The following is a 14,316-nucleotide window of genomic DNA, read 5'->3' as shown; positions in this document are numbered from 1 at the left end:
AACTGCTGAGGCTCAACAGAAGGAGCACAACTGTACATATCGAACAAAAAAATTGCAAATAAATCTTTGTAAAGTTATCAAAGGACAAGAGAATAACAAAGATATAGAGCCTCACATCCCATGTTTGTTTGCTTTTACAACTCTCTATCAAACTGCAAGCCTGAAGGTAAGGGCTTTCTTATTGATATTTGTAAGCTCCTTTGGTAATCTTTTGTTGGTTGAATAGCAAAATAAAAATGTTTTAAGTAAAATAATAGTTTATATGGCCAAATCATGCAAGACAGCTCTTTCACCTCCATTTCTGAGTGTTCTCTTCACTATACTTCCTTGAGGGTGCTAAAAATAATCTTGCCAACAATGACATGAGCGTCTGAAATGAACACAAAAAAACGTTTCGATGATTCAATCAGCCTTACTGTAATTGATTATATTTAGCTGCATTACACAAAGCTGCACCCAGGATATGGCCCAAGGGTCATAATGTGAGCACTTTTTATTTCCTTGTCAAGCTCAAAGAGGTTGTGCATGAATACCCGTGTAAAGCTGTGCACTGCTTATTAACCATTATTGTTTTAGTTCCCTTACAGATTTACTGACATACTGTATGAAAAGAGTTGGGTTGAAGAACATAAACGTAACTGGGGTTTGCTCATTCATATTTTACCTTAACAAGATACAAGGCTTCCCAGATAAGGAGCAAGAGGCACTAACCACCTCCTCCAAGACAAGAGCCCTACACTTAGGTATTTTGAGATGCTCCACATCTTACCTGGCAGGCTCAGATATTGTGAATACTGTTTTCCGTAGCTATCACACATGAAGTGCAAACAATATACTAGCATCTTTAAAGACAAAACATATCCTTCTCAACACATTCTGTAGATGTTTAAAGATGTGGGTCATGTCATCCGCAACGTATATATTTGTTGCAGGAAACACTGGTGTAGCCACAAGAGAGTTTCTGCTGCGCAAAGTGTGGATCTGGCCTAAGGTTAAGTGATGACAAGAGACAGAACCAGGAATTGGTCTTTCCTTGCTGGCACAGGGAGTCTAATGTATGCCTTTGAAATATGAGGGGCTTCCTTCTTTTCTTCATTGCAAGGGACAGCTCCACACATGAAAAGGGGAACATCTGAAGTCGAGAGAAAAGCCTACTTACTTCTTTATCTGGGGTTCAAAGCACAGCAAAGTAGTGCAATGCACACACAATCCATTTAATAAATGTCAGTATGAAATGTTTTGTTCAAATAACACCTATAATTGATTTCCGCTTATTTAAACCAAAAAGTTATTTGAGAGGTGAGGGAAATACTGGTTGCCTTAAACCACAGGGTTGGGTGGTGGTGTTATGCTTCGATCCTGCTTTTGGGTTTCCAACAGGCATCTGGTTGGTCCCTGTAAGAACAGAATATTGGACTAGATGGGCTCTTCTTATGGCTTTAATTAGCCAGTGTAATAATACAGTAACACATGCTTAGCACTTCCTCGTGGAATAGCTGCATTTAAAGCGCTTCACTCTGGTTAGATCATGTCCACACAGCTTTGAAACAATTCACTTCTGCAGTTATATCCCTTTAGAATACAAACAACCTTATTTATCATAGTCCTTAGTTCTCGCTGCCCAAAGGCACTCAAGGTAACACATAGCATAACATTCTGAACCTTATAGTAGCTATATTTCAAATAAGACCTCCCTCTTAAATATTTAACTGCCACCCAAAATATACTCTTAGTAGCTTCCAACTTAAAAAGGCTGCATTGACCCCTCCTTGAAATATCTGCACATCTCCTTTTCATGCTACTAGAAGCTGTCCAACGTAGGCAGGATTTCTGTCTCTTATTAATGCCATGATAAGAGCAGCAGCTGAATCCATGGTCTCTTGAAGCTTCAAATTGTCCTGAAAGAGAGCAAAAATATACCCATTATCAGCTGCTTTCATTTCTAGGAAGGGAAATCAAAATATGAATTTAAAATATTAATGGGGAAATGGTAGGAATTAGGAAGAAAAAGTAGGAAGCAGATAGGCCCATATCTCAGTGGCACATGACATCCTTTGGCTGCAGGTGGCCAGAGATTCAATTTTTAAGATCTACAATTGAAAAAGAATCTTAGGTAGCAAGGCAGAGAAATAACTTTGCACAATACGGTGGAGAGCAGGTAACAACAAGTGAAGCACAACATTAATATTAAATTTATTTATTTTTAAATAAACTTAGCTGAATATTCCCTGTTCTCTTCATTCAGTTTGCACATTTTTGACTGACAAAGGTCAGTGCAAGAGGGTCTCTTCTATTGACAGATCCTTTGAATTTACAGATCGCTAAACGGTTTTGCTGTGTTCCCAACATGTTTATGTGCAGAACCTTTAGTTTCTGGATGACTGCTTTATGGCTTGGATTCATTGAACCCAAATAAAAATACAAACAAGAATCAGACAGTCTTTCTAATATCTAGCTGGACCTGTGAGTGAGCACTTCGTTCCAGTGATATTTTGATAGCAAAGAACCTTTCTTGGAGTTTCTACTGAATTAAACTGGCAGTGCAAACTGACTCAATAAAAGATGTCATGGTCAATCATATTTACAAGTGCTCCTGCCTTTCTTTCCATACAGCTTTCTTTCTATAGTGTTACAATCCTGCTTTTCAATATTCTCATTGAGGGAAGCCAAATATTCAACAACGGGAAACATCACAGACTTAGATACTTGAAAAGTTTAGTCATATTGTAAACCATTAAACACAGAAGGATAGGAAAAACAAAACGAGCAGCCGAGATCTTGTTCTTGTCCCACACCAACTATCTCACATTACCGACCACCCACTGCTGCCTCTATGCTTCTGGCATCCCAAATGTGTGATGCTTATGGAACATGTACAGAAAATTGTTTTACTCATCAGTAAAACCTGCAACAGCAGTCCTAGTAATTGATCTTCCCTATGTATCACGTAAATTCTGTGGTAATCTACTTCCCCATCTCCAAAATGCAGACTGTATTGTTGTTGAACCGCAGGATCCATTAACCTAGTACAGTTAATGCTGTATTGAAAAATCTATCTTCCTGGCATGTAATATTTTTTTTACTGTTATTTAAATAGATGATTTACTGCATTAATATACCAACCAAAGAACAAAACATTTACAGCGCCATGTGAATGTAATTTGGAAAACAAAGCATTTTGGAATCTTGCCAGTCATACAGTCTATAAATTCATATTACAAAAGTTTGATTCCACAAAAAGATATGCACCCTCTGCTTTTAAATGAGAAATGCCTTGTAGCTCCAGATGGATTCGGATGCACACTTACTACATCTGATTCGAGTGGTTTCTCACTATGTGTGGGCGCCCATACCACACACTGATGTCTACTTTTGCTTCAATACAAGTTGGATTATGGTAATACGCTGCCGGAAAGCAGTCTCATATTTGTTTTCTAGTAGAGTTATTGGTGATCAGTAACTTGTATTCTATACATTCAGCTATGCCACCGTATGAAGTGAGACCACACATACAACACACAAAACAACATTGCCTAGACAAGTGTGTGGGCCTTGGGAACAGACTGGAGGGGAGCAGGCTTCACTCTGGTCTGCCCTCAGCCGCTTTAAGGCATTCTACAATCGGGATTCCATTGCCAAGAAAGTCCTCCTTCTTGTTGACCGGGGAAAGAAACTGGGCTTCTTTATCCAGCCCTTAGAACCTTTCCCAGGCCCATGCCGCTCCCCAGCTCTGCACCACACCCTCAAGAGCTTTTGCCTGGCTTAAGCATAGCCTACTATACAAATATATAGTACTTATTCTACAGCTAGATGTAATTATTCCATAACTAGATGTAATTAACGAAAATGTGGAAAGGGCAAATCCACAAATGGTCAGCTGCGTCATTCCAAGCATCAAGCCACATCATCAAGCCACAACAACTACAAATTGATTGTTTCCAGATACGGTGGTGACAAGGTTGGAATAGATAAGAGTCATTTTATCATCAAAACGTCTACAAGCATGTCACAGAAGTCCCCCAAAGGTTTTAAAATATCACCCAATAGGCCACTAACCCTTCAAAAAAAACTCTGCTGAATAACTTCCTGAGCAACTGTGAGCAATTCAGTGGGAGGAATCATGTTAACAGCCCAATACAACTCACAATTTCATAGTGAGACAAGGTTTTTAACAGAGGCACCAGCCACGTCAACTGGAAACTCCTAGAGTATTCATGAATTTATGGGATTCCTAAGTCTCCCAGAATGAACAAACTTAATGGGCCCAACTCTTCTGCACAGAGGAATGTTTGCTGTCTGCCTAATTTCAAGAGAAAGAGATTTAATAGTCTGGCTCTGACTATGACAATAGGGTCTCACCTTCAAACCACCTGATAGGTGAAAAATACTAGGTTAAGAATGCACCCTGGAGAATGCATAGGTCCAGTAACAATACATACCAGCCCAACTGTTGTCATGAAGCCATGGCAGCCTGAGGTGACCCTGTTAAGGCTGTCTTGGCATGAATGTTGATCGATTCTGACTGCAACAGGTTAAGCCAACTTTTAAAAACCATGCTATTTCACTGGCAAACAATAATGGCTGGGAGACAGAAGGCCAGGGGATCATTGCCCACTGTATCTTTTTACCCTGGGTTCAGCTGAGTTGAACTTCCACTCCAACTGAAATGAAGAATAAGCTTATATTTATATTGACAGTTGTGTGTAACTATATGAAAAGATGCCCAGATGTTAGTTGCCGCAAAGAACTAACAAGAACGTGAGGTAGTATTCTGTGCAGCACACTTGGCATTTCTTTTGGGTGGTCTCAGTAAAGAATTCTGAAATAATATCCCATAACCTGTCTAACAGAATCAACAACACACCTGCTTCCAACCGAGGGGGCAGGGAGAGACTGACTGCTATAACTGTATCACGTTTGGGAGGGTGAAAGCATTATTAAGATGCACGAACTTCACTTCCTTTTGCTGGTGAGGTGTGGCATCATCACAATGGTTTTGCTCCAAAAGCCCTTGGAAATCTGGATGATGTACTAAAACATACATTGTATTTTGAATACCCATCTTTCAGTACATCTGTATCAGTATAAACAGAAGATTGTCAGTTGGCGACAGAAGAGAAAGGATAGTCTGTAAACTATTTTTATGGCTGCTATGAGTTACATTTGCAGCTTAGAAGACCCACCACACTCCTGTGTTAAGCAAAACTGGTTAGACATTTTTGTACTACTGGAAAACACCCAACCATTCACCCAGACCATGCCAGGAAGAAAGGCAAAAGAAAACAAAGGAAAATATGCAAAATTACCTTTAAGATGTAGATCACGGACAGGAAGCCTGTGACCCTCCTGACTGATTGAACTATATGAGGTATATGTTTCATATATATGCCTCATTCACTCACATCCATTTATGTCTAGTCTATTCTAAGAAAGTAAATTAACAATTTGAGGCACTAAAGGTGGACAAATCGTAACAAAACAAAAAAGATGATGAATTCTAGAATACAGACAAAATATTTGTGATCAGGAAACCTCTTTACCCAAAAACACAAGAATGCAGAAACTACAATCTTTCAGATACTATTGGACTAGAACTCCTGCCATCCCCGACTACTGTTCATACTGACTGGGGCTGATGGTTGGAGTTGGAGTCTAACAACATATGGAAGGTTGCAGGTTCTCTACCTCTGCAAAAAATATACCCTTGCCATTATTTATGCCCTTACCTTACACTATTGTACTTTCACTGAACTGAATGTCTTTGGACAAGATAGTGATGCAGAAAAAAACCCAGAAAGTGCAACTGCCCCGTTGTTTCCAGTTTTCAAGCATCTTAACATCTCATCTAAAACAGAATGCATTCAAACTGCATCGGGAATCTGCCTATCTAGAGCAGGAGGGCAGGGGAAGAATTAAGTGTTCTACTTGTGATGAAGCAGATCAAGAAGAAAGCAACGTTTTCATTTTCTGTTTTCCTATGTCCATCATGCATACACATATTGAGAATACAACCTCCAAATTCAGCTTTCAGACTTCAAAACCTAGAAGTATGTCCAATGCGACTCATACTCAGAAAAGACCCATAATAATTAATGGACATGACTAACTTGTCCATTAATTTCAGCAGGTCTACTCTGGATATTGCCACAATACATCAAGTAAATTAATATAAACCAGCATACTAATAAACAGAAAACCAATAAACTAGTGTTCTACTCATTAGGCCTTGGCTGTTAAGATTTGCCACCAACCATACTTAATCAAGAACATCCTTTTTCAATTTTGCATAAAGCTCATCTGAAAAGTGTTTCCTCTTTTGTTTTTTAAGAATCTGCTTCTTATGCTATCTACTGCACATTGTTGTTTCACTGAAATGTTAGTCGTGCAATTTATTTCCAATGCAGACAGCAATTATTGCATGCAGCTTACTTTCCACCTTCACCCTGTTCTCATGGTTTTGGAGGTTTAATTAAACCAAGATTGTCAGGTTTTTCTGTTTCTGCACTGTCCTCTAAACACTAGATTCTCAAATGTCTGGAACGCCATATATCCTAGTTGAATATGTTTTCAATTCCCATTTTGCTTCATGAAAGTTGTAATGCCCAGCATTAATTTGGAGTTTGAAACAAATAATTCTAAGTAGAATTATGCTCTGCAAAGCCAAGACTTTCTTAGTGACAGTGCTCATCTATACTCTATAAATCAGTGTTAGTTATCATGATTGGAGGTTTTCCCACTGTTAGTTGCTTCAAATCAGTTTTGAGAAGGAGGCCACACAGTTTTGAGAAGGCGTAGCCAGGGATGTGTGCAGCTGCCCACCGCCATCAAGTAAATAAAGAAAAATACTTAACAAACTGACCAATTGCATCACAGATAACTCGGTTCTGTTTTCCCCTCCAAATAAATCCTGGCAATGTTTGTTTTTTCAATTCACTAAATAATGCAGATTAAACTTCACATTTTCACTCTCTGTTAATCAAGTACAGCTATTTTGAATTATTTTAAAACCAAAGCCCAAAGAAATATGAATGAAACGCACAACTTGAAACTCAGTGCGGTCTAAGGTTTACATTAATACATCTCTAGCCTCAGTTGGGAACATAGTCAGTACTTTCTTTTGCTGAAAATTCAAATTAAAACCAACCATGTGCTGAAAAACACTGAATAAAAGAAAAATAGCAGTGGAAATATATCTTCTGTAACAAGGCTGAATTCCCATGCACATATCCCTGAAAGCAAGAATCACTGGGCCTACTTTTGAGTAGATAGGTATAGGATTGTGTTGAAAATACAAGTAAAACAGTGGGAGAGGAGGAAAAGAGCCAACAAACAAGGGCAATTGAGTAGCAACTAAATTCTAAGATAATCTAGTTGTTTTTGCTTTTTTCCTCATTTCCACTTTTGTTCCTACAAAATTGTTTTGTCTCTTTCACACAGATTTGTGTTTTTAATTGTGGCGAAGAGTTAAATAAAGATATTTAATTGCTCTGCGGAAAAAAATGTACATTTGTGTTTTCTGTTAAGAGTTCACCCTCAAAACTAAGCTAGGCTTCAGCATAATCCAAAAAGAATGCTCTATGTTACTGATTAAAACAGAAAAATGACATTACAATACCCATGAGTAACTGCTTCCCCTCCAATAGTCAGACAGCAATAAAACGTGCTTTCAAGCAGACAGAAAATGCACCAACCAACAACAGTCTGCAGTAGACGTATTTGCATAGTACACTACATAGCTCCACTGGTTTCAATTTACATGCCTGAACAGCATCCCCAACTTTGATTCTACTGGATAAGGATTGTTCTTGGCTACAGCTCATGGTTAGCAATCTAAACCATTAGCCCTGGGTTAGAAACCAAACTCGTTTTAGCACAGCATAATAGTAAGAATGACCAGCATAGAGCAAAGTGACTATCAACTCCTCTCCAGGTACCTGCACATTCACATGGTTCAGGTACACTAAGGTATAAACACAAAGCTTGTGGTGTTTTATGAACCAGGCCATAGTAAAAATAGTAAACTAAAAGCAGTGAACTACTTGAAGCTCCCATTTCACCCATTGCTGTAAATGGGCTCCACACTCCCTTATAGTTGATCTCTAGAAGGGAAAAACATGGGGAGGGGTTTGGGAACATAGTGTTATATAGACCTTTGCTGCTTCGCCATTGACTTCCAGCACAGTGTTTTTAGACTGATTTATTTTTATAAGATGTTTTAATGTTATGTCTTACTATGCATGTGAAGGTCTTAGCCTAGAACTATCTGAAATTATGGATCCTAAACATTTCCATTATCATTATTATTTGTAATTATTCTGTGTGGGAGTGCTGGGCTATTCTTGCAAAAAAAGAAAAAGAAAAAAGCAACGTTGTATATGCACACTCCTTATTTGGCTGTTTTATTTCTTTTCTACTACATTGCATGGTTTGATAGTGAAATAGAAAAAGACGTTGTGTCAATGGTTTAATGGTTTCTGACAAACCATAGCCAAAATAATAATTTTATGCCGTTATGATAGATGCATAAAACAAGGGTTATCTACAACATGTTACAGTAAACCAAAAGCATTCAAAGGTTGTTTCACACACTATGTGTGCAGGGATATTTTAAGATATTTTAAGAATGTACCTAAAAATGTAAACTATAAATGCAAATGCAAGTATCATAAGGGCATACTTCCCAAGGAGCAATTATTGTGCCCTAACATTACCAAATATTGCAGCCTAAAACTACCAAATTAATGATTTTTGGATATTTGTAGTTGTATCCACAATTGCTGAAAAGATTCTGTTACTAATCCCACTTAAAATATTGTTTAAAGAATGTCAAACATTACTGAATCAGAGTAGCTGGGTACAAAAAGAATGCCCTTGAACCCTGAATCCATTAGGTCCAGAGAGAACAGGCAACATAATCCAGGACAAAGTTTTCCATGGACCTAGGATGGGGAAGCTGTGGCTGTTGAACTCCAACTCCCATCAGCCCTAGCCAGCATGTCCATTAATCAGGAATGATGGAAACTGTAATACATTGACATCTGCGAGGCCACAGGTTCTCCATATCAGCCATAAATAGATGCAACCCAGAAAAGCATCTGCAGGACAAATAGTGCATGGTGACTCCAAGAAGGAAGTCAAAGCACACTCTGGGGACTAAGCATTGAAACTCCCATTAGAAATATGTATTCTGTGATCAAAGCTGGAAAGCAAGAAAGGTCACCGTTTAAACAGCATGAACACATTCACGTAAAAAGAAATGTGTTTTTCAGCATTGCATTGTCAGAATGCATGCACTAGCATGTCTTGTGTCAATATAAAATGTAATAATTTTGGCAATACATTTATAATTATAATCAGGACAAAATGAAGATCTATTGCCTTTTACTGTAATTATATTAATAAAACCACTGCTGACTGATGAAGAAATATGATATTTATGCTCCAGGGATTAAAAATGAGAAATCACTGACGGTCAAAATAGTTGAGCAATCTAGTTTCTGGTGAGGTATTTCACTAGAAAGATAACGTAAGCCCTTCCTAAACTCCGGTTTCTTCTGATCCCCCTATTTTAGACAGCCTCGTTTCACAGGCAACTGTGTAACTGACTCACTATAACATATAACAATGGTGACTATAAATAGAACAATTCCATTAAAAAATACAAAATGGTTGTAACTCCAAGAGCAGTTTGGTGCTAAAATCTCTTTGACCCCATTGAGCTTTAATTAGCCAGTCTATACAGCTGTACTCTTCTTTAAACTGTAACTGAAAACTAGTGTTAGAAAACTGTTTGCAAATTAATATTATTTATACCCTATTTTTCTGTACAAGTGCACCTAAAACAGCTTATAAGAGTAGACTGGTATCTGCCACATTTTAAGAGTCATTTTAGAACATTCCACTCTTACATTAAAATAATAATTTAGGGATGTCTTGGCTCCCTGGCATCTCCAGACAGGATTGGGAACATCCCAAATCTGAAACCCTAGAAAGTTGCCATCATTTAATAGAGACAATACATACTGAGTTAAATGGACCCCTTGATACTATGCAATTTCCTATGTTCCTATTTTAGCCATTGACTTCCCAAATTAATTTCTAAAAAGAAAAAAAATGCACTGCTGCATTCCCCCAGCCCTGTGTATTACAGTTCAGACATCTTGGATCATCTGCAATGAAGAACAAAATGTATTTTATTTCTATTGATGAGCTAGCTGCTGCTGTAAAATTTTCCATGGGGTAAAGCAAATCGAATTAGACAAACTGATACTCTCACAAGCTACATATGAAGAGGTATCACATGTATGCTGCCTTGGGTCCTATGGTGGAAGGAAGCCAAGATATAACTGTAAGACAATAAAAAAAATGTGTCCCCTCCCCCATCAGGCACTGGTTTGTGTGACTTTTTTCAATTTACTGACTTGTCAAGGGACACTGACAAGTATCATTTTTCCCCCTTTATTTAGTAAGATATATACACATTGGTACAAATAAAATACGTGTGTGCGTTTGTTTTGTATTTTGCTCATTATGCAGTATGCAAATGGAACCATGCACAACTGAAAACAATTTAACAAAAAGTACAGAGAAACATGGGGGCAGTCCACAAAGTAGGTCACATATTTAAAGGCCTTTTAAAAACATTCATTTCTTCCCATCACTTTATTTCATTTTAACCAATACCACATCTCTCTTTTGTAACTCTGCTCTCACTTTCCCTTCTCTTTGTGTGGCATATGCTACTCAAAGAAATATCAACACTGTAAGCTAGACCTCAGAGTACATGGAAGGACACTGTATTGGTGGCTTTATTAGGCTGTAAATATTTTCCAGCGTTACCTCCTATAATAATCTAAAGCAGAGGTGGCTATCTTGTGGCCCTCCAGATGTTGCTGGACTACAACTCCCATTCTACCTTACCATGGCCATGCTGGCTGGGGCTGATGGGTGTTTATGAGTTTATTGGTGTCTGGAGAGCCAATGGTTAGGCCCCACCCTAGTCAGAAACTGTTTTGTTCTTAATTCTGTTCTTGCCTGCCTGCAAACAGACATAGACAGCCTAGATACAGTTGCCTGCATACAGTTCTATAAACCGAGTTGTGTGGCCCATATCTTGTGCTATATTGGATACAGTTGTGTTTTTCTGAACTTTTGTCATGATCCATCATGCTGTCCATGAGTTGTTAGCAGCATGAGTAGCATTTTAAATTTTACAACGTCGTGTAATATCACATTACCTTTGATCAGCAGGGAAGTCAAAGAAACACAATCTAATTCAATGGATCCAACCTCATATACCTCATATGTGTTTATTTGGTACACACATCATTCTAGTACACACATCATCCACCCGTCATCCAATAAGCTTTATTACTTTTAATAGTAACAACCACCCTTTCCCTGGTGGAAATAGCTTCAGGTTCAAGAAGAAACAATTTCAGTGGGACCAGAAGCACATCTATGAGCTAGTTTGCAGATCAGGCCTACATGATTGTCTTGGGGAAAGAAAGTTAGACTGCATATCTTTTTGGAAATGATATGCAAAGTAAATAAATATAATTTAGAGAACTAGAATTAATTGAATGTAACCAAAATTTGCATAAGGAACTGCTGATGTATCAGGAAAATTGCTCACTTCTTATCTTTGTTGAATTTAGTTAATTAGAATTATACTACACCATCTTTTTTACTAAATCTACATGTACATCATTATGAAACACCCGCAGCCAGCATATTATTGCCTATCTATTGTAGAAAGCAATAATTATAGCATTTAGCTCCATTTGCCTTGATGTTCTGATACAAGTTACCACTGATTTAACCATTACATTCCAAGTACAAGACGTATTTGAAAGGCCAATTATATTATAATTATTATTTGTTCATATTGCAATTGAATGCAATTTTTAAAAATGTTTTGGCACTTTTATAATTAGTGACATTATTTACACAGCAAACACTTGCTACACTCAAAACAAAGAGGAGTGTAGTTTTTTACCTTTGGTTATAAAATACATTTCACCGTATGTGATTAATGAAGGAGTGGGTTTAGAATAGCATTTTGGCTTAAACCACAAAAGATGTTTGCTTGAGTGATAGAAGGCTTCTTACATCAATGCAAATTACTGAGAGATCACTAAAGGGAATCAGGGCATGTGTGGAAATGAACCAGAGAAGGTAAAATAATATAGATGGCAGCAGAAATAATTTTAAACTGATTATAAAGAACTTTTGAAGTCTGCATGTGGGATTATTAAAAAAATCTTTCATTAGGAGTTATTTCCCCCCCACCATGGTATGTTACTGCTGCTGTTGGCATCCATCTGTATAGGGCCTTATATGTTAGCACCAAAAGCTTGAACTTGGCCCAGTAACAGATGGGCAGCCAGTGCAAAATCTTGCAAACAAGGGGATATATGCTGGTGTTGCAGCATGCAGTTTGTCCCTTACTTGGGAATAAGACCCACAGGAATCACCAGGGCATACTTCAGAGTTGGGATCTGGCTGCAAGCCCATCTGTAAAACTGATGTAACTGATCAATTCTGAAAAGGAATCAAACTGAGAAGTCACGGCAGAAGTGCTGTCCGTTAAAGCGATAATGGAGGGGTATTTAAGTAGCTGAACATATTTAATACCAAGCTATCCACAAAACTCAGTAGCATGGATGGAATATTTTAAATGTTTCAGCACCTTAAAAACAAAACCTGAAATGCAAATATAAGAGATTACAGGCTAATTTCTCACAACAGTTGAGAAGAATGGTGTCGGTAAATTTAATCTTATATCCCAAGTTCTAAAAATGCTAGAAATCCCTTTTTAAAAAAAATCTGACAATTTTGGCTCATTCTGGGAGCACTAAAGAAAACCTTTGCTGGTGTGTGATGCCTCCAGGGTTGGCAACTCTGCAGTAACAGAAGATAAATTTAGTCACTCGTCTTTATCACAGCCTTTCAAACCCAGTGAGCTCTGATTTATGACCCTGGCTTGTTCATTAACTAGAGTTCCCTCAGTTCAGACATAACAAGGAATTCCATTTAGTTTAAAACCAGTAGCAAATGTATCCGAGCTTCTCACCTGGCACATGCCAGAGAAGGCAAGCACTCAAACCCAGTGCTCATCATGGTTCATGCACTTACATCAGAACTGGCTCAGTGTACCTCCAGAAGTCTCACCACTGCAGACCTGTTTAGAAGCATGGAAGTTATCCCCTCACTAGCAATCCATTTCTTAGATATGAATCATAACAATCAACACTGAAACATTCATCAGAATCTATATTTTATAAAACAATGCAAGAAGCACAAAATACATGAAGTCAATTTTGGAATGAGTAATTCAGATGCCCTGTCTTTGACAACTTGTCTCTGATCATGAATCAGTTGACACAGTGTGTACTTTTCACTTGTTTTGGCAAACATGCTGGTTTCCATTAGCAGCATACTCATGTAGTTTTTTCTTTATACACTGTTATGTTTAAAACAGCAAGTCTGTAATAGCTTTCAAAGAGGCCTGATGTATTTGTGGTGAGGTTTTTGTTTTGTTTCATTTCAAGAGCTGGTTATAAGATGCCTGGTCTGTGGCTGGCCTTTTATGTTTGGAATAAAGAACCTTTATTAGCATCTCATATCAATAAAAAAATCCACAATAATGTGGGTACTGTGGTAGTGCAAACACAGGATATTAACAATTTCCATGGTCTTTTTGAAATATCACTTTGTTTCTGAAAGGCATTATTCCTGCATACAGGTGGAAATTCAAAATGCAATTATCGTGCTGCTGGAAAAATTTAATATTTCCTCAACGAGTTGTTTTATTGCAAGTGCTACATGGTGAGGATTGTACCTGTGATATCACAAACAAAAAGGGCTAGAACCCAGCCTTACCCATGCCGTTCATATTTTGTAAAGTTCTAGGGTTCTGTAACAAACCTAAAGAGGCCATATCTCTGATTGCAGTATTTAAGTGTGAAACAATCCTAATTGTCTGAAAATATGTTCAATAACTGGGTCCAGATCCTGTTCTAAAGCATAACATTATTTCACTTTTATGAAGTTGCTTGATTACACATAGTTATTCATCACTCAGCAATTGCAGTATCAATTGATGGTTGGCATTTGCAAAACAGTCTTCAAAGATAAAACTCCAGAGGGAGAGCTTTTATATCATCTCATCACCCTAATTTTCAAAGGAAGCAATTCACATACTGAGTTGCAAGTCATTAAGTGATGAGAAGTCAACTACATGCATGTGTGAATCAAAAGTCCAAAGAAACTAAACGCACATCGCCTAGATTTTGTGTTCTAACTCCATGAACA

The 14,316-nt window shown here is 37.8% G+C and overlaps 1 protein-coding gene across 2 annotated transcripts in view; it reads right to left on the bottom strand.

Moving 5' to 3' along the window:
• Positions 1–401: 401 nt before the first annotated feature.
• CRPPA (CDP-L-ribitol pyrophosphorylase A) overlaps positions 402–14,316 on the bottom strand; it is a 50,298-nt gene continuing 36,383 nt past the window's right edge. The window contains exons 10-11 of one of the 2 annotated variants that reach the window (XR_014540323.1): positions 13,076–13,183; positions 402–1,898 (exon numbers count right to left, since the gene is read on the bottom strand). Coding sequence is in view for 1 of the 2 variants with exons in the window: in XM_083578752.1 (XP_083434878.1) it covers positions 1,794–1,898 (105 nt within the window). In the remaining variant the exon portion in view is untranslated. The remainder of the gene's footprint in view (positions 1,899–13,075; positions 13,184–14,316) is intronic. The other variant, XM_083578752.1, reaches the window with a different exon arrangement.

The sequence above is a fragment of the Podarcis filfolensis genome (genome assembly GCF_964270895.1).
Source record: "Podarcis filfolensis genome assembly, chromosome: 12".
Taxonomy (NCBI): domain Eukaryota; kingdom Metazoa; phylum Chordata; class Lepidosauria; order Squamata; family Lacertidae; genus Podarcis; species Podarcis filfolensis.
Note: the sequence above shows the minus strand (reverse complement) of the source record. Positions and strands in the feature narration are given on the sequence as shown.